The sequence below is a fragment of the Pteronotus mesoamericanus genome, unplaced genomic scaffold (genome assembly GCF_021234165.1).
Source record: "Pteronotus mesoamericanus isolate MK-2021 breed Mesoamerican mustached bat unplaced genomic scaffold, CSHL_Meso_final contig_116, whole genome shotgun sequence".
NCBI classification, from domain to species: domain Eukaryota; kingdom Metazoa; phylum Chordata; class Mammalia; order Chiroptera; family Mormoopidae; genus Pteronotus; species Pteronotus mesoamericanus.
Window position 1 is genome coordinate 41186905 of NW_026555027.1, and position 21782 is coordinate 41208686.

The 21782-nt window shown below is 33.0% G+C and overlaps 1 protein-coding gene across 6 annotated transcripts in view; it reads left to right on the plus strand.

Moving 5' to 3' along the window:
* The window catches only part of FXR1 (FMR1 autosomal homolog 1), a 54688-nt gene that overhangs the window by 18036 nt on the left and 14870 nt on the right, over nucleotides 1-21782 (plus strand). For all 6 annotated transcript variants that reach the window (XM_054580970.1, XM_054580977.1, XM_054580986.1 and 3 more), the window contains exons 3-10: nucleotides 1180-1273; nucleotides 10144-10215; nucleotides 10629-10777; nucleotides 11007-11100; nucleotides 11525-11641; nucleotides 12894-13064; nucleotides 14482-14560; nucleotides 18171-18280. In XM_054580970.1, the coding sequence (XP_054436945.1) occupies nucleotides 1180-1273; nucleotides 10144-10215; nucleotides 10629-10777; nucleotides 11007-11100; nucleotides 11525-11641; nucleotides 12894-13064; nucleotides 14482-14560; nucleotides 18171-18280 (886 nt within the window). The remainder of the gene's footprint in view (nucleotides 1-1179; nucleotides 1274-10143; nucleotides 10216-10628; nucleotides 10778-11006; nucleotides 11101-11524; nucleotides 11642-12893; nucleotides 13065-14481; nucleotides 14561-18170; nucleotides 18281-21782) is intronic.

Consider the following 21782-nt stretch of genomic DNA (forward strand, 5'->3'; position numbering starts at 1 on the left):
GGTATAATATGCTTAATTGTTAAATGCAAATGTTGAAATGATGTTACAGGAGGCCGTCCAGGTGGCTACTGGTAGTCATAAAAGTATTAGGCCATTTTTAATTGCTTGATATTAATAAGGAATATCAATTTTATAGCTACTGTAATGGCTAAGTAATGTTCTCAGGTGGGAAAGACAGTATGTTGGGCTTGGTTAGGACACATTATAAAGGAGCAATGGTATAACTGAAGGTCAGAAAAGAACTGTTTAACTTTCACTTTCAAGTGACTTCTGGAACTGCCTGAAAAGATACCTCCCCAACAGCTGTTTTATGTAGAAACAAGTGTGATGATTTCAGTCTTTGAGCACGTGCTACTTGGACAGTAATGGTGAAAAGAAAGCACTCAAAACTTCTCTCCCTGTGTATGTATGTGTTGCAAATAGATGCTATTGGAACATTTTATGTGTAGGTATATCTCCCAGCCATATGAATGGCCTGTTGTAAGTTAAAAGTTATTCATCAGCTCAAATTAACAAATTGCAACACAAAACATGTTAGTTAAATAATAGCTAAATTTGTAATTTCAACACACATTTGTACAAACCTTAAAAGCTTTTACTATGTTTTAATTGTGTTCATTGTAGAAAAGATAAATGCTATGTGAGAAAATTAAATTTTATAATTTATCTATTCAAAATAATTTGAGTAATTTTCTATAATTCTGAACATGTACACTAAAAAGGAATTAACGCAGTTTATATTGTCTTATAATCTCTGAAATTATGTTCATTTGACAGGTTACATAGTTGTAAAAGTGTTTGAAATAAGTTGATTCCACTGCTGTTAATTTGACTGTGGTGTAAATGTGATTATTTCTAATCTAAACTACTATGGAATGTAGCCTATTTCATTTCAAGAATATAGATATGTACTGTTTCCTTAGGATGAGTAATTTGGCAGATAATATGTAATTATTTTCAATGATGTTAATTATTCATCAAGAATCATGCAAAGTCTGTTCTATCTCAACAAACTATTTGGAAAACATAATATGAAAGTTGTTTTTCTTTAGGGAAAACTAAATGATTAGTTTGAAAACTACACAGCAGTAAACAGACTATATAGCTTATAGCTTCCATATTTAGGGAGTATTAGGATAACATATTTTGAAATGTTTAATTTCTTTTCTAATCCTTCAGTTGGCAACCAGAACGTCAGGTTCCATTTAATGAAGTCAGATTACCACCACCACCGGACATAAAAAAGGAAATTAGTGAAGGAGATGAAGTAGAGGTATGTATTTGTAAGTTTATTTTCTTGTGTGCTTATTGTTTTGTTTTACATAAATATTTTTCTAGGAAAATCTGTTTAGGTGATGGAAAATAAATCTAATTCATTTTCTCTTTCTCTTGCTAATGGCTGTGGAAGTAGAAATGCTTGAGTTTCGGAACAGAACTGGGATTCATGTCTTAGCTCTGCTCTTTTTAGTCTTGTGCCTTGATTGAGTTTCTTTATGACTAAAATGGAAATAATGAAATAATGCGAGGGTTAAGGATGATAGTGCATTTGAATTGCTTTGCACAGAATCTGCCACAGAGAACTAACTGTATGATGTTGAGTGCTGTTTTCCTTTTTTTTCTAGTTTAAGGTGGTCTGGTTTTTCTGCTGTATCTTTGTAAAATACTAATTATCATCCTTTATTGTAGTGACCATTAATATAGTTTGTATGTAATGTGAAATATTGTGATTAGAATTGCCTTGTTGTATATTCTAAAAATATCTGGAAATTTTTTAAAGTACAGGAAAAAAACAAAAATCACTGCCCAGAGATAAAAACCACTCTCCTTTTCCTCTTTTTAAAAATAAAAAGGAGATCATTTGTATTGATTCTTTATATCTTGCTTTTTTCACATTTAGTAGATCTGATCTTGGATGTCTGTCTGACTTAATATATTAATGTTGTTGATAAACATGTCTGCTGTTTTGTAAAAGAAACTTGAAAGAAAATAATTTGTCAAATACAGGTGTAATGAGTCTGCAATAGGAAATGTGATTTTTGATTTTCAAGAGTTGACACAATTCTTTCAAGATAGTCAGATATGCCAAAAATAAGTCTCTCAGAAGGAGTAGGCTCAATAGTAGATTTTCAAGTCTCATTTGTACCTAGTTTATGTAGGATAAGGGAGGGGAATTGGGAGCATACCATTAGTGATCAAATAGCAATCTGATGGTGTTTATAAACACTGAACAGTACGTACTCTGTGCCAGACACTCTTCTGAGCACTTTGCAAATGAATGCATTTAGTTAATCCATCATTCTTCTTTCTCATTTTTAATGGTAAGTTTTGAGTTCCCATAAAATTGTAGATATTATGCTAGGAAACCAAAGAATTGTAGTGCTTTAACAGTCCTGACAATCTAAATTCATTTTCATTAAACAATTCTGGCTAGATTTTAATTACTTGCTCTAAGTTCACTGTGCACTCTTTTGCTTTTGCTGAATCAAAGCATGTCATAACTTAATTGTGTCAGGGCACCATGAGCCTACTCCCTAATTATGTTACAGCCTTCACTTTACTTACTTTTTTCTTCTATAGTTGACTTGACCAAATGTGGGTACTAAGGTCTTTTAAGGAGACCTGACTAGTCTCTGTGGTATGTGTTTGTGTCCCTGAGTGTGAAGTAGAGTACTTGGTGAGTCTTGTGAATTTTTAGCAGTGATGCTGCTGATTACTACTGTATTATGTTCACTTGGACTTTAGACTACAGTGAAAATGTTTTTCTAAGTATTGTGTCCTTTTCTGATCAGTGCCTTTCTGTGAGGATTGATAAAAGAGCCTATTTGTTTTCATTTTTAAAAATGTTTGTTTTAGAAGGTTTTTTTTTTTTCTTAATTCTTAATTCTAAAATTAGAAATATGTGGTAGTCAGTTCTGGGCATAGTGCTTTTCATATTTTTAAATTGTTGTTCAGACACATACTGGTAATTTAAAGGCTCAGATAAAAGGAAAAACTTGGTAGAGTACTGAGGATGTTTTTAATAGTGTGCTTTCCCCAGTCTTACTGGAGGAAGGTCTTGACCATTTTTTGACCCATCTGGAAATTGATGATTACGGTGTTTTCAGTTTGTTTCTTGGTTCAATCTTGGTGAAATTTGTTCCTTAAAATTGTGAGAATCATCTGAAATGAAGATGTTACTGTCATTTTTTTCACTTGACAAGTTTGAAAATTTACATAAGAGGCTTAAAATTACAGTGGCCACCTAAGGATTTATTAGATTTATTTTACTTTATTTTTTTGGCTACCAGTAGTTAGGAATCTATTCATATGATGTGAAGTATTTTGGAATGATAGTAGTTAGGCTTTATATTTTGAACCAAATAACTTTTTTTAAAAAAAGATTTTTATTTATTTTTAGAGGAGAGGGAGGGAAGGAGAAAGAAAGGGGCAGAGACATCAGTGTGTGGTTGCCTCTTACGTGCCCCTCAACTGGAGACCTGACCTACAACCCAGGCATGTGCCCTGACTGGGAATCCGACCAATGACCCTTTGGTTCTCAAGCCAGTGCCCAGTCCACTGAGCCACACCAGCCAGGGCTGAACCAAATAACTTTTTGAAAGCCTCCCACTCCCTTTAAATTTAAAGTAATAAAGGTTATGAAATGATAGAGTGTTGTATAACATAAAATATGAATCTTCCCTCTTAGCGTGGGTGTGCCTGTTGCCAACCCCAGTTTACATCTTATTTACCAGAGTTTGAGTGTCTCTTCAGATTTTATTTTTTGCATTTGTAAAGAATATGTTCTTGTTACAAAAATTGGGAATTCATTATATATTTGCGACTTTTGTTTTTAGTTAATTAGGATATCATAGACATTTTCATGTCTGAATGTACAGATTATGTCATTTTTCCTAATGCCGCCATAATACTCCTTAGTACAAATGTATCATTATTAGAAGACATTGAAATTGAATGACTTTTTTTTGCTATTATAAAAAAAGACCAGAATTAATGCTCTTTTATATAAGTTATCTTCTGGTACTACAGTTTTAAGTGGTTCAGTTGCTGAATTATAAAGCATGTTACTTAAAATTTTGGTAGTACTAAAATGTCCCATTTTGTTCTCTATAAATGTTTTTTGAATTACCACTTCATAATTTTGCTAACACATGAAAGTATTTGTTTCCTCATTGATTAGTATATTAACCTTTTATTTAATATTTTAATTTTAAATTTAGTATATTAAATTTTTTATTTAAATCACTACTGTTTTCTTTTTGCTAGTCACAGTATAACATAGCAATAATAACAGCTGACAACTTGTATAGCACTAGAATATATACTATATAAGCAACAGGCTTTTTAAACAGATTATTTCAGTTTAACATAACAATTTCTTTAGGGGCTGTGCCAAACTCATATTATTAAAGGTTTTATTTACTTTGAGAGAGAGGGGAAGGGAGGGAGAAAGAGAGGGAGAGAAACATCAGTGTGTGAGAGATGCATTAATCGTTTGCTTCCCATAAGCCCCCAGCTGGGATCCTGGCTTGGAATCTGACCTGTGACCTTTTGGTTCACAGGCTGGTGTGCAGTCCACTGAGCCACACCAGCCAGGGTGGCGGTGGCAGCTGCTGTTGCTGTTGTTATTATTGCTAACCATTCCAAGCTTATAAAGCCTGAAGATTGGGAAGCTGATAACCAGTTTCAGTTTTTGTCCTGATTGTTATTTTCTAATATATCATGTTGTATTTATATAATGTTATCGGTTTTGTGCTGTACTTGCAACTCTTCTCGTCTTCTGCAGTTCTGGGAACCACTTCTCTTTGAAGAAGGGAAAGGTGACTTTGATTTGGTCACTAGAAATAAATTTAGGAAAAAAGTGATCCAGGAGAGAGCTTTCCATTGAGCTCTTTCAGGCTTTATTTAAAGCTTGACCATACATAATTTCCATTCAACAGGTCAGGAATGGTTGAATATTGACAATTATGGTTTACCCTGAAATTTTATTATTTTAAAAATATGTTTGGTTTCATTGAGGTTTGCTTTTCAAGCCAATTTATGAGACTAACGTGAAGATATAGAACATAGTGATATGGTCTAGTGCTGGCCTCAAGAAGATACTATATATGATTTATAATAAAAAGTTGGTTTTCAGAGGTCCAGAGTTCAAAGAGTTATTTTGAAACCTAACTAGTGGCTTTTACTTGACTTTAAAAGTGGTGGCATATTTTTAAATATAATTAAGTTTTTTTAAGTATTTGCCTAATGGTTGATTTTGCTAACTGAAGATTGCTAAGTAAAGAATGCTCAGTTTATAAAGTTGGAGGTAATGGGAAAATTAAGAGTACCTTAGATTTTTTTTGAGCTGATTGTATAATGTTCTGGGGCATTGGAAGGGCAGTAGAAATTACCTCAGTGATTTCACATGAGGTATGCTTTGTCTTATTATAAATAGGTATCTGCCTTGTTTAGCAAGTTAATACACACAAACAGATGCACATGTTATATAGGAAGCTGTCTATCTCAAGCCAGTGTATAATTTTATAAGGTTTTCAAGGTTTTCTTCTTGGATTTAACATATTTAATATTTAAAAAGTTCTTATTTTTGAATTGTGAAGTTTTCTGGTTGACATAAGAATTGAGAAGTTTCTGTTCTTGTGACATATATGTTATTTCTTCCCATCTTTTATGGCAGATTGTCAGACTTTATGATTATTGATCTTTATATTTTAATTACCATATTGGAATAGGTGCCTTGAGGTAAATTAAATAAAAGGAGTAAAGAATAACTTGAGATAAGACACTTACTTTACAGTTTTTTAAATTCAATATTTATAGAAAATATAAATATACACGTATTGTTTACATATTATCTTTAAAAATGTTTCAGTTGATTCTTGAGACCAATCTGAAAATTTTAACTGTAGTTAGTCTTTCTCATAATACCAAGTCCATTGTTAGTCTTAGTGCTTGGGAAATGCTCATACATTAAAAAAAGAGGTGAATGTAATTTTTTAATTATATTTTTGTCTTGGGAAAATGGCCGGTTTTTAAGACTTTGAAACCCACTTGTTAGCAAATTGGCCACAAATATGAATGAGATAATGGTATTGTACAGGTAGATAAATTACATTAGAAATTACATCAGTGTGTTCTGTATGTTAAGCTTGCTTTTCATTGATTGTAATGAGATGAAATGATGAAAGCAAGGGAATGATAAATTATGCATTTCATGTAGTTATGAAAAGGGTCATTAGGATTAAGTATTCAGTTTAGTGTTTAACATTATTTAGAAATCATCTACCTCTACTGTTTGTTATCTCTATTTGGTTGTGACTTTGAAAGGCATAGATGATTATTAACTTGAATGAAAAGTGAGCAGCATTGTAAGGATTCAGGCTGAAATTTCATTGAAGTCACAATTTGGCATGTACTAGAATTTGGAGACTATTTTGTAGTAAGATTTGACTTGGAGTCCTTTGGTGGAAAGAATCCTTAAATAGGCTTTTGGAATCATATTCCATCCTTTACACCATAAAACAGTAACCATCAATCTGAATACTACTGGGTTTTTAAGTCTCTTGTGGGCACTCTACAGTCCCCTGTTTTTTTTTAGCTCTTTCTTGGATTTGAAGAAATTTAGAATGTTACAGCAATGAGGACCATTGCTTTAGAGTATGAATCACTCCCTTGGAATAGATTGGAGATTTAAGTGAAATCTGAAGGAAGGGAATTTCTGTGAGGTGCTCTTACTCCAATGACATAGTCATAAATAAATTTAGTAATCAACACTTGAAATATACTACACTAGGGCACAGTTTTAAATCTGGGTTATTAAAGTGATTTGTTATTGTATGAGATACAGGCCATTTTATACAGGATATGATTTGACCCATGGCCCTCAAATGGAGCCAGATTTATAGTTGGCTTCATGAGAGTGGATTCCTCCTTCAGGGGTAAAGTTATCATGAAGTTTACAGAAGTGGATGTAAGTATAAAATGGGATCTAGCATTTCATTGTTGAATGAGAAGTAAAACCTCAAAGCAGTCCAAAATGGGTTATTTTCTTTTTTTTTTGTATGTAAGCTTACATAGTAAGCCACATTCCTAGGAGGGTTATGCTTTGGTAAAAATAGAATTAGAAAAAGGGATTTAAGTAGTTTTAAGACCCCCCCCTCCCCGCTCCCCCCTCCTCAGCATTTAAACTTGAGGCACCCATTCACTGTAGATCACCATGAGATACTTTAGCTGAACTGCCTTTCTGAGATAGTGCTTGGAATTGGCAAGAACTTTCTGTTCTTAAGGTATTGTTTGTTTGTTTGTTTGTTTGTTTTTTTAATCCTCATACATGAGGGAAAATAGTCATCATGTAGTATTTGGACCCAATAATACATATTAATTGGCTTTTAAAATATTTTTCACAAGTAAAAATGAAATGATGGTGATAGTCAACATTGTAAGATGTCTTAACACATAGCAATCCAACTTTTTATTCCCTATTTTCTTGGTGTGGATAATACATACACCTAAAATGAGCAAAGTTCCTTAAATATTACTGCTCATTAGCTATCATGCATTAAAAAAAACCAGAACATATCCATCTTATCAATACAGATATCAAATTTAAAGTACATCTGTAATAAGTTTTAGTTTATCATTTCTTCTGCTTCATTTTATACTTGAACTATCAGAATGTAACACTTTAAGAATATTTGGAACTGTTGGTGGCTTCTAATTTTACTGAACAAAGCATAGTCATCTTTGTACTATAGTTACAATTTATAAAAATTGTACTATTTTCATATTTAACTGATTGGATTGACTAATCCACTGAATTTTTTGCATTTCTTCATCAGCTGTTTCTTTCTAGTCATTTTGTATACATATCTCCCTTTGGCATTTGGCCACTTGTTAACTGAATCAAGTACATTTTGGTGTGCAAACATAAAAGATGAAACAATACTGTTATGTGTTCTTGTAGAAAAACAGAATGGTCCAGATGCTTGTTGGAGGATTTTGTATATGAAATCCCAGTTGAATAATTAACTGGGTGAGAATACTAAATTTTCTTTTTCTTCTTAGAAATGTATTTGGAGAGATTGAGCTAGGATGTCATCATCGAAAGATTCCATAGTCTGAGAATTCTGCTTATAAGATAAAATTATACATTGATCATTAGATTCTATAGAGTGCTGTTGTCTCTTTGCACCAGTCTGATTCCTCTAATTTTGAAAGTCCTTCCTGTCTAAATTTTCTTCTCTTTGTAATTCAGAAAATGAAAATTTTGAATTCTTAACTGTTATTAGCCAAAAGCAGACAAAAATGATATTTCCAGTCTTTTTTATATTTCCTTGAAGGACTAGGTAATAAACTAGAGGATGAAACAGTAGTAATGATATATTTCACTGTTGTATTCTTCCAGGTAATACCATTATTCTTCTGTTTTCTTTTAGATTTTTAAAAAGCATAGTTGGAAATAATTGAATGATGATGAAATGGTGAAATAGCAGTGTTTCAAGATACAGGAAAAATGTAATCACTAGATTCCACCTTATATTTATAAAAGAGCCCACTGGATTCATATACTAATTGCAAGATAGAGTAATTTTTATTCTATTTTTTAAAAATTTGTGGGTTTTTTTTTTTTTTGAAAACCTGTGAGAAAGGATAAAAGTCTAAATAGTTAGATTTGCTAATAAAAGAAATGGAACAGCTGCCTTCGCTGGTGTGTCTCCATGGATTGAGTGCTGGCCTGTGAACCAAAGGGTCACTGGTTCAATTCCCAGTCAGGGCACATTTCTGGGTTGTGGGCCAGGTCCCCAGTAGGGGGTGTGTGAGAGGCAACCACACATTCATGTTTCTCTCCCACTCTCCCTTCCTTCCCCCTTTCTAAAAATAAAATTAAAAAAAAAAAAAAAAGAAAAATGCAGAAGCTAAAATTGAGTCCATTGGAGCATAATTGGTATAAAGACCTATCTTTTTTTTTATAGCTTTTTTTCTGATCATGTTGTACAGTAAAGATGATCATGAGGTTTGGCTTATTTACAGTTTCAGTATTCCACCCTTCCAAAAATGACTCTTAGATCACCTTGTTAGAAACTTTAAACTTTTCAAAACTATATGCCTAATAGTTTGCATTTATCTCACAGACAGCTGTTAACATGGGTTGATAGATTTCTCTGGCCACCTGTAGGTGTGACTTTCTTAGTCATTTCTTCTCAGACCTGCCCCCAACCTCCCAGTTTTCCATGTATTTATTTTTTAAAGATACATTTATTTATTTTTAGAGAAGAGAGGGAGAGAAACATCAATGTGTGGTTGCCTCTCGCGCGCCCCCACCTGGGAACCCGGCCCACAATCCAGGCATGTGCCCTGAGGGAATGAAACCCATGACACTTTGATTCTCAGGCTGGCGCTCAGCCCCCTGAGCCATACCAGCCAGGGCTGAAAATACATTTAAAATGCTGCTGTATCATAAGAAATAACTAATCCCTAATGGAAACTTTTCTAATGTATAATGTTAAAAAATACCTGATAATTGCAGATACAAAGCATATAGGATATACTTTTAGATAGGCTTTATAAGATACTTGTGTACTCTGATAGATGTACTGATGTGTGTAATTGTTTTGTAAAGCTAAACTTTTAGTACATTTGATCTAGGTTCCTTGAGATCTATAAATGTGATATATATCCTTGAAGAATCTGACATCACTTTCTGAAAACAGTTCTTGATTTGAATGTCTTAGAAATACTGATCAGATTTAAATACATCTCTAATAAGTTCTACCTTATCCTTCTGATAACTTGAACCATCAAAGTTTGAATATGAGCAGTGTTACCAGAAACGGAAAGACCTATGTTTTACACTGTGTAGAACTGCCTTGTAAGAAGCATTTCTTTAATACTTGTTTCGTGAACCCTCATGAATTTGAATTTGATTTTTTAGGAGCCAAATTGCCCAAAAAGGTTGTTAATTTTTCGGTAGTAAAATTTAGGCTTATATCACTCTTTTATTAAACTACGTTTAGTACACCAATTTCAATACAGTAATGTTTTTGATTCTTAAGTTTAATGGGACTTGGTATTTATAAAAAGTTATTATTACAATGTTGAAATCTTTCAGGATGAATGGTTGAGGACATTTTTTTCCTCCTTTCTCAGGTATATTCAAGAGCAAATGACCAAGAACCTTGTGGATGGTGGTTGGCTAAAGTTCGAATGATGAAAGGAGAAGTGAGTGATATTAACACTTGGTTTGTGACTAGTTTCCAAGGAAATGCCTCAATTCTTGGTTTCTGTAAATGTTATTCCAACCTTGTTTTATTTCTAAAAGTGTGCCTTAGAAATAGTTCATCACACATTTCAAAAATTCATCACCATTAATTTCTGTTTGTGTTCTGAATTTGCAAATACCAAAGCTGCTCTCCAGAGATACACTCTGAGCATGTGAGGCCTACCAGGGTTCGTGCTTATAAAAACCTATAATCTACTTTAGGCAAATCAGATTGATGTAACTAAGCTGTGCTTAGTATTTGTGCCACAAGGGGGAGGGTCTGCTATTTAAGCTGAGAAGGTAATTAAAACTTCATTTAAAGCTCATCGTTTTTGTTCAGATGGGATTTTTAAAGTATTTTGATGTCTTTTAGTTTTATGTCATTGAATATGCTGCTTGTGATGCCACTTACAATGAAATAGTCACATTCGAACGACTTCGGCCTGTCAATCAAAATAAAACTGTCAAAAAAAATACCTTCTTTAAATGCACAGTGGATGTTCCTGAAGATTTGAGAGAGGCGTGAGTAATTTTGTTTACTATTTAATTGTTTTGTGAATTAAGAGGAATTTTAAGTGCTACAAAAATCTTTTTTTCCCAAACACCCAATCAAAAACTTCTGTTAGAAATTTTTTTTTACAAACAAGTTTTAATGGGTGGTGTGAAAATGAAATAGTGGAGTTTATATTACAGTTGCCCTCTAAGTTTAATCTGTTATTTAGGTCTTACACATGAATTAATTTTTCCCTAGGTGTGCTAATGAAAATGCACATAAAGATTTTAAGAAAGCAGTAGGAGCATGCAGAATTTTTTACCATCCAGAAACCACACAACTAATGATATTGGTAAGATAACTCCATATTTTAGGTAGTTAATGCACAGATTTGTAATTAAATATTTAAAAAATAAAAGCCAACTTGGTGTTTAGTGAATTTACAGTGTGGGAGAAAAAATTTTTGGTAGTTAAAAAATACTCAGTTTTAACTCCTGAAGTGAGAAAAAAAAAATTTAATACGGCATTCTCAAAATGGTAAAATTCTTAATGTGTGGAGTGTTGGATTCTTCCCACCCCCATCATAATGTGAATAGCAGAATTAAATAATATGGGAATTCAGAAAGGAAAGTTAATGTTACTTGTGGGTAGAGGGAGGTATGTTAGGTGAGATGTGTAGTTGATGAGAATCACGGAAGACTTTATTTTGAAGGTCCTGTTTGTATTATCTTGAAAAGTGATTTAAGTTTTTGAGTGATTAACTTGTTTGTTTATAGTCTGCCAGTGAAGCAACTGTGAAGAGAGTAAATATTTTAAGTGACATGCATTTGCGAAGTATTCGTACGAAGTTGATGCTTATGTCCAGAAATGAAGAGGCGACTAAGCATTTAGAAGTAAGTAGGTTTATTCAAGTTCCTTTGCTCAAACTACTTGACTGGTATGTAAGGCAACTTAGTACCTATTTTGTGGCTAACACCTGGAGTCCTTGTGTCTGTTAGAAGAATTGCTTTTTTTCCCTATTACTTTACTCAAACATAGCCTTATTTGCTCAATGCCTTTTGAGGTATTTTTTGTTGTTGTTTTTTAGTTAGGGCTTAGATGACAGGTGCCAAATTGCTTAGAAACTTACTAGGGATATCAAGTAAACCGTATTGCTAATTCTTCTTTCCCTTCTTCTTAACCACCTCCCCCCCTTTTTTTTTAACTTTCCTGTGCCTTAATCTTTTTTTTCTTTTTAACTTCCCTGTACCCTGTCAGTCACAACACACTTCCATTAGTAAATAGATTATCACAGCAGCTCTTGTGTAAGGGAATAGTAGGACACCTAGCATGTAGTTTTTAAAAAGAACTTACCGTTTTTCTATCCTGTCCTAAAGTAATCCTGTTTTCTCCTATTGTCACTGGGAGACTTGTTCCTCCCATCTTCCTGCAAACATGCATGCAGATACACACTTTCATAGAGAAATTGAGGTATGTTTATTTTTAAGACAGCTTTCCAAATAATCCTTATTAATTTAAAGTTACAAATGGACTATGTGAATGAGTTTTGAAAAATGAATCATCTGAATTGGAGAACTGCCTGTATCAGTTATTCTGGAAAATTGTTTTACAGTTACTCTTTTCTGTGACCATGGCTAAATAGACTCATCTGTTACATGACCCTAAATGAGTTTTCTTCATTCCTTTAAATTGTTGTAAATTAAAATAAGGTTTACTATCTTAACCATTTGTGTAAGTGCAGTTCAGTAGTGTTAAGTATTTCAGATTGTTGATCAGTCTACAACTTTTTCATCTTGCAAAACTGAAACTCTACTCATTAGACAGTTTCTCTTTCCCCTCTACATTAGCCCCAAGTAATTTCCATTCTACTTTCCGTTTCTATTAATTAGAATCATAACAGCATTAGTCTTTCTGTGACTGGCTTACTTCACCAAACATAATGTCTTCAATGTTTATCCACATTGGTAGCATGTGAATAATTTTTCATTGTATGAATATATCACATTTTGTTCATTCATCAGTCTGTAAATTTGGGTTGCTTCCACTTCTTGACTCTTGTGAATAATGCTGTGAACCATGGGTATACCAAAAACCATTTTTGTTTTTGATTTTTTATAATAAATTTTAATTTACCTCTTTCACTAGTGCACAAAACAACTTGCAGCAGCTTTTCATGAGGAATTTGTTGTGAGAGAAGATTTGATGGGCCTGGCAATAGGAACACATGGTAGTAACATACAGCAAGCTAGGAAGGTTCCTGGAGTTACAGCTATTGAGCTAGATGAAGATACTGGAACATTTAGAATCTATGGAGAGGTAAGCTGTTTTCTGTCCTTAACCTATAATAACTTTGCTGTAATGTTAGCGATTGATCATAATTTTTGGAATTTCAGTTTCCCCGTGAAAACACTTTAAAAATCAGTCATCCTAGTAATCATTATACATATATGTATGTGGATTGAAGACGATTATTGTAATATATGGAGCAGTGGAAGATTTTTGAGTACTTAATGTATATTATTTTCAGAAGTTTCTTAACCAGCCACTTCTGGGTTTAACTCAGTTTTATGTATTGATACTGTACAAATAATTTACTCATATTTTTTACATGCTTACTGTGTGTGTCAGGCACTGGTAGTTGTAAATAACACAGAACAGCTTTGGTAGAACTTGAATTTAGATAATATTTTGTCACTGGCAATTGTGAAATTTTGACAAAATAATATGAGAAAGAATTCAAATTTTTCATTGAGACCAACCTTCGCATTAGAATAAATGGATAACATGTGGTTTTGGGTGATAATTTCAAGTTTTGACTTTTCATATCTAGCTCTTAATGAAAGCTTGAGTCAAATTTGACTAAAGGCCTGATTTTTGTTTCTGAAACCTTTAGAAGTGGGCAGTAAAACAAAATGAAGATGAAAGGCTCTGGAGTCATACGGCTTGAATTGGAGTTCTGTGTGTGCCACTTTGGGTGGTCTTAGTGAAAGGTGCTTAATCTCCCTGCATAATTTTTCTCATAAAATGAGAAGTATGATACTGCTTACCTTATAATTTATTAGGATTGAATATGCTTCAGAATTTTTATTGTACGCGGTATATATGAGTACATGATACACTTGATCTATGGTTACTAAAGAATAAACAGTAAAAGTGGAAGTAAAATGTTATTGAGAACTGTGAATTCCCTCCAGGGAACCCCTTGCCCCTGAATCTTTCAGTCTTCTAAAATTACATCTGTTAGAAATTAGGAATTTTAATGGTCTTCATGATAGGTACTTTTTCTAATGCACCTCTGTAAAATCAGCTTTTTAAAATCATTTATTTTGAGAATGAAAAAAATTACATTCAGTATAGACAGTATGAACAATTTGTTTTTAATATTCACCTGGAGATATTCAACATAGGAGAATGGACTTAACACATATATTTAGGACTGGATTTAAATTTGGCTAACATAAGTTAAACTCTTGCTAATTATTCTCAGAAGCTTAAAAGAGGACCTTAGAGTTATCTAACATGTTTTTTCTCTAATAATACTTTTTTCCTTGCCTTTTAATGGTTACTTTTTTAAAAAAGCACTTCATCAATTCCTTGACCTGAAACTCTAGTGGGCTGCGCTTGTTGATAGAATGTACTGATTTAGATTTTTCTCATTTCTCATATTTTTGTTCTGGATTGTGCGGTTTATTCAAGGTTTATTTCATGTATGTTTCTCTCCTGCCACCCCTAGAGTGCTGATGCTGTAAAAAAGGCTAGAGGTTTCTTGGAATTTGTGGAGGATTTTATTCAGGTTCCTAGGAATCTTGTTGGTAGGTACTTTTACTACATGTTAAATAAGCTAAATGTTTTTTAATTACATACAGTGACTTAATTTGAAAATTAGTCTTGTCTGTATTTTACTTTAAGTATTTTGATAATAATACTAGTTTTTATTTTTTCAGTAATAATGTTGTATGTGACTTGTATCTTGTCATATTAAGAAGTAAAGATGTCTTCTGTAGAGGGTAACCGAGTAATAAGACCCATGATTTTTATAACAGTTTGCCATTGCAGTTTTTCTTAAGCCAATTTATGCCTTTGGCTCTTTTCTTACTATTCTCGTTCACTTAATGTTAATATCATTTTTTATTACTCATATCAAAATTGCCTACTTTTTGAGAAGGTTGTCATAATAATTGTTTAGTGCAGAAGAAGAGTGAACAAAAAATAGGTAATAAATAATAACACACAGTAGAATCTGAATAAATAATGATTGGTTTTTGCAAAGGCATAGAGTAAGGTAGTATGTACATGGGCAGGAGAGGAGGAGGAGGAGGAAGAGGATGATATGATGGGAGGTTTTGCTGTTAAGTTTTTGATACCATTCATGAAAACTATTGTACCTATGAGTTATAACTTGTGACAAATTTTGAAGCTATAGTTAAACGATCATTATAACTTGGAGTGAGTTGTTATTGATACCCCCTGTATCCATGCTGTCTCACCTTTTAAATGCATTTTGGGACAAATGGGAAAGCTTTTGTCACATGTTAAATATGCAGTGATTATTCTGGAAGTTTAATATAAAAATACATGTCACCATAGAGTAGTGAAATTTGCTGGTAGAGATGAATTTTTGTCACCTGTTGTATCATCAGTTTTTTTTACCTTATTGAAATAATTAGGCTCTATTTATAATTAGGCCTGTTCTGCCTTTAGGAAATGATTTCTTTGCTCTTAGTATTTGTCAAACTCTGTAAACCAAGAGAAAATTCAACAAAAGAAAAAGAAAATTTAGACTATAAAAAGATGTTTTTCTATCCCATAACTAAATATATCCTGATTCAGTAGTCGACAACCTAAGAATTTGGATAGTTTCTTTGTACTCAGTTATTATGTTAAAAGCTTTTCAATTTTGCCCAGACATTTGGGTAGTTACGACATACTGCCAAATAAGTAAGCTCTACTTCATTTGTCGTGGAAATCACTGCTCACTATAGACAAATTTTAATAAACATCATGATGCAAAATGTTAATCACGTTTATTCTCAAATGAAATAACCTTAGACAAGAAAGCTGCTTTTGAAAATGATCCCTTTTTTTGTTTAAATTATATTCAGTTATTGACATCAGTACTAACATTGGTTTGCTGCTTCACAAAACATAATTTAACTTAGGTTTCTTCACTTGGAAAAATGATTTGGAGGTATGTACTAGAGAATCAGAGTTCTTTCCAACTCAGTAATTCTAGAGGAGATAGCTTTGATCTTAGAGAGTTTGTGGCAGTGTTAATTTTGAGTAAAAAGTCCAGATATTTTAGAATTTAGGAAATTGGATATATTTGTAGTTCTCTGATTCTTTATTCATTTATTTTATGCAGTGATGTCCATGACTGTGTCTCTTTTTTCCTGTCTTGGTTGGCTTTGATTTGGGTTATTTGTGTACTCTTTAGGAGATCTATATTAGCAGCAACTATTATACATTGGTGAAATTTTCAGAAGAAATACAAAGATTTCAATTGGTTATTGTATATAATAGTACTACATTTCCCTCCAAAATGTTTTATGGGTGAAGCAGTCTTTTGAAAATATGTTTTAAAAATTAAAAATACATTTTTAGTCCAAGTGAAAGAGAAAAAGGACTGAGGAGTAAAAGGGAATGAGGACTACTTGGTGGGTAAGTTGAAGAGAGGATTTCTTTACACATTCAGGTTCTAAGAGTTCTAGAACTTAACCATTCCCACCCCTCCCATATCAAAAGAAAAAATACTGTGTGAACATTGATTTGAAAATGAATAGAAATTTTTCATCTCCTAGAAGCTTTTCTTAATCACTTCTCTACTCTATCCCTTCAGCATTTTTGCTCAATGCTCAATTTATACTACAGGTCTGCTTCAGTTTATCAGTATGCTATGGAATTTAAACTATGGAAATGATCAGTTAACATTTTGACGGTCTCTGGTGGGACTATATAAAACTTGCAGGTAGGTCCTTGCCATGGACCCCAGAAGGGTGATGGATGTTCACTCACCACTGGTATAGTTCACAAGAAGGAAGGGGCAAAGATTGGGGTGGGGTGGGGTTATGATATATCAACCTGATCTTTGTTATTTCCAAGGATATTTGCTTATTTTTAGCAGGGTCGAGGATGGAGTTGCTGCTTGAGCTTCACTGTGTTAACAATGAAGGTTGCTTTTATATGCTGCTTTCTAGGGCTGCTCAGAGAAGACATGTGAATTCCCTGACCTACTTTGTTTATCTTTTTACCTGTTAATTGCTGTTTATAAATTTAGGGTTATTAATGGAGAAGGAGGTTTGAGACTAGGGATAGAAAATCTTCTAAGTGTCTTTGCTGTATTGACCAGCTTACTGTTGTCATTGTTACCTTATTCATTCTTTAATGGAAACTGTCCTCTCAAGCATCAATAGGAAAAACTTCCATACTTCATTTTAACCCCTTTCAACCCAAATTAATTTATTGTAGAAATAGGGTGCTGATTTAGTAAAAAAAAAAAAAATTATTGGGGATTTGGGCTTAATAACAAATATGGTGTTGCTGTTAACTTTTTAAGGAATACATCATTTCATATAATAAAGTTACCTGAATATTCTCTTACCAGGTAAATTATCCAGTATTGGTTTGTTATGTGAATGTTTGTTGTAACCAATAAGTTTCTAAGGGGAAGAGAAGTCTTCCTGCTTCACTTTTAGGTTGTCCTTTAATTATTGGATACTCAGTAACTGCTGTTTGACAGGCTTAGAGGTTAGGTGTGGAGAAGGTTGATAATTTGGATTTTTATGTCATTTTTATAATATTCTATATTAGGAAGAGAGCATACCATATACATTTTGTATGTAGTTGTATAGCTGTGAGGTACTTTAAAAACATTGGTATAAAATGTTATACTTCTTAAATGTGAACATTAATTTCTGTGAAGAGATTATTTTAAAAGTATCTTCAAGTCACAGGTATCTTTTGAACGAATAGAAACTTGAAAATAAAATCAGGATTGAACTTGTTAATTGTTTGAATAATTATATATAATGAATAATAAACACATTGATATGTTTAATGCCAAAATAAAGTTTTGTTTTTGCCTTTGTTTATGTATACAAGCTTTTGAAATGAGCTGGACCTGATATTTTAAAAATATAAAAATGTTGTAGAACATCTTAAAAAATGTTTAAATTTTGAAAATAATTTCCCTGTGAGTAGCATTGTCCATCCAGTTGATAATATCCTTAAGTATACTGAAGAGAGGGAGGTTTTAGCCAATGATAAAATTTCTTAATAGTCATTAGGGGTGAGTTAATTGAGAGTATAAAGATAGAACATTGCTTGTTTTTTATAACTTAATAGCAAGTCATAAATGATTTGGACAGCTGCCAAAAGAATTACTGGTTTTTAACTTACGATCATATTTGTTTTCTCTTATTAAAGGAAAAGTAATTGGAAAAAATGGCAAAGTTATTCAAGAAATAGTGGACAAGTCTGGTGTGGTTCGGGTGAGAATTGAAGGAGACAATGAAAATAAACTACCTAGAGAAGATGTAAGTATTTAAAATATAATGTAATTGGCCTGTTTTTTTTTTCCATATTTTTTCTTGGCTTGACTTAATATTATTTTATATATTGGAAATTGTTTTATGAAATTATATCTTAGTGACTTACTTAGAAAGTTATATCTAGTAAGCTATTTACACTCTGATGCAGTGGACTTAAAAAAATATAAATTCTGTTCCTGCCCTGACCTGTGTGGCTCAGATGGTTGGAACACCCTGCAAACCTAAAGGTGAAGGGCTCACTTCCTGGCCAGGACACAGTGCCTAGATTGCGGGTTTGGTCCCTGGTCAGGGTATGTACGAAAGTCAGCTGATCAACATTTCTCACATAGATGTTTCTTTCCCTCCCTCCCTTAATTCCCCTCTCTCTCTCAAAAAAAAAAGTGAAAGTAAAACTAAAAAAATAAAATTCTGTACCTTACAATATTTCTTTGCATACTTAGAAAACAAGTCATCTTTTAATTGTGGGCCTTGGGGTCTTGTTTGGTTTCTCAGTACTTAGCCAATTGTTTTGACTAAAGGTTTCAGTTTGATAATTTTACCAGTTCTTTTTGTACTTAGAATGTAAAGCTGTTCAATTTGATACTCAATAAAGCAGTCTTTTATAAAGGAATTCTTGATAAATAACTTGCCATTTTTAGAGAATCTGAAAGCATTGACCATTTATTAATTGAAATCTTTAAGCTCCTATGTTGCTATTTTGGTACCAACTTATGAAATCTCTTTTTGGTTATTCACACATGTTGATAATTTTGTCCACCGTGCTGTTCCTTCACTCTTCAGACATCAGTTTCAAGATCTCTTTCCTTTGTGGCTCCAGTAGTGAATGCTGTATCGTTGACCTAAACTTTATATGTCTGAATATAAGGCAGGGATTTTCCTCCAAAATTATCTTCCAGCAGTATACTCACATCTTCCTCAGTTTTGCACAGTAGATTATGGAGTTTTTTTAGCCCGTTGAATAGTCCGTCTCAAAAACAAGATAGAGAAAACTGTAGATGTCTGTCTAGCCTAGATAAATGACCTCACATCAAGGATGTTTTGGAACTGCCAGTCAAAGATAGTTACTTCTAATTTTTCATTTTAACTAGTTAGAATATGGAGGTAAATACACCTTTAAAATGAATGAAGAAAAACAATTGACTTAGTACTGTACAAATGAGTACTCAGTGGCTCAGGTTGACTTCATCTTCCACTGTGTCCAAAATTGCTGTATATCCCTAGAAACTTATATGTATTCTTAAGTAAACATTCCTCTGCTTCCCACTATTTTTCATGACTTTACAAGCCTTGACATAAGGAATAAAATTAATGGTTTCATACTATTATAATTGGCACTTTCCCTTTTCATACTTAATGTATAAAATAATGGAGATTCATAGGTATACAACCACTATTTTAAATTGATCTGAATATCAAGATGTTCACTGGTAAGGGCTACGAAAAGACTCTAGTGTAAATTCCTTAGCTTAATAGTAACATCTGATCTTCCCTTAGCTTGATCTTTTCCAATTGCTTTCTATTATTTGTTGTCTCGCTGCAAGTGAATTTTTCTAGCTCCTCCTTTATAAGTAAAAATTTACACTTTTCAGTGTTTGTAATTTTGGTCATTGTTACTACTGTTTCTGTACTAGGGTTAAATTTAAATGCTTACAGAAACCAAGCAGATTATGTAAATGATTAAGCAGGTTGGGATGTACAAGACAGGGATGTAACATCCCAGTGCCTTCTTTAAAAGAAACATGCTGCTCAGCTTTTATCTGGTTGACATGTAGAACTGCATTATGTTGCTGTATCTGCTGATATTTTAAAAATAAGTTGGAAATCCATAATAGTATAAAAAATTTTTCAGTTTTTGGGACACTGCATGTTAAATCTGAAGATTAGTATTGGCTTATTTCATGCCACCATTTCACAGTTGAAGCTACCTAAATCCTCTGGATACTGTTTATAACTTGCTGTCTCTGAAGTCTTTTTTTGACTCACCTCTGGCCTGAGATGGCCTTTCCCACCTGTATTTATAGTAATTATTGTCAGTATAATTGGGTATTTAATGATTTTTCTTTTGGCCTTAACATATTTTTTGGTTAATCTTATTTACATCTTCAGGCCAGGTAATGAACTACTTGAAGTCAAGAAACCATATCTGAACTCTCATTTTCTTCATTTTTCCCTTGCTCAGTGAATTATATAGAGTAGGCATCTGATATTTTAAATCACTTAATTAACATATCTAAGATTAGAGTTTGTAATTGTAAAAGAAATATATTTAGAAATTAGAAGAGCACAGAAGGGTACAAGGAGGGGGACCCCAAGAAAACCGGAATTATCTTTTGGTGTGGGGGCCCTTTGTAGTACAGGCTTCCCTTGCTAGGTGAGTGTTCTAGGAATCAATCTGTGTCAGTGTTCCAGTTGGCATTGTTGTGAGAGGCTGCATTTGGCCTCAGTGAATTTTTTTGTTTGAAGACTTATTCAGTGCCCATTTTTGTGATGGGTGATTTATGAGTGCCTCTACCCACAGTGCTGGGTGTTCGGCAGTTTTTGACCAAAAACAGCATAACCCCTGTGCCCCACTCTCCCTATTCACCTGGTCTCACCCTGAATTACTTTTCTTTGTTTCCCCCTGATGACAAAAGTCCTCAAAGGGAAACATTTTCGCAATGTGGAATAGGCGAAACAAAAATGGCAGAAGCACTAAAAGGCATCAAAATTAGTGAGTTCAAAAACTGTTTTGAGCAGTGGAAAAAATGTCTCGATAGGTATATACAATCAAAAGGAGTGTTTGAAGGTAACTGAAGTTGAAGCATGTAAGAATAAACACACAATGTTTTATAAATTCTGGTTTGTTTGGGGTCCCCCCTCATATAGTGTGAAAACCAAATGTGTATCAATAATCTTTTCCATGTCTCTCCTTTCTCCATCATGCCTTCAGATTTTTGTCTATTGTCAATTGCCTTTTCATGTCTGTTTTGCTATTAAAAACATTATTGCGACAAACATCCCTTGTGACTGGAGAATAAATTCCTGGAAATGGATTTGTTAGCTCAGAGAGTATATGGTATTTAAATATTTAGATCTTGTTAAATGTTCCCACACATTTCCTCCTCCAGTATAGAAAATGTCTATTTTCCCCGTATTGTCCAATATTGAGTTTTATCAAATTTAATTTGTGCCATTCCATAAGGTGTACATGTTATCTTTCCATATGCTTAGAAGACCTTTTTCTGTGAAGAGGTTCTTTGCATATTTTTTTATTCTACTGAGTTCTAAGAACTTTTTGCATTATAAGGAAGTTAGTCTTTCCATGTTCTGTTTTTTTTTTTCCATTTTTCCTGTGTAGACATAATTTTTTATTTTGTTTAGTTTCTTTAGGCTTATACTTTATGATGTGATTTGTAAATTTTGTGTCATGCTTGGCAGGGTCTTTTTCCTATTCATAGATCATTTAGAAATTCATATATATTTTCTTCTCCAGGCCTTCATTCCTTTC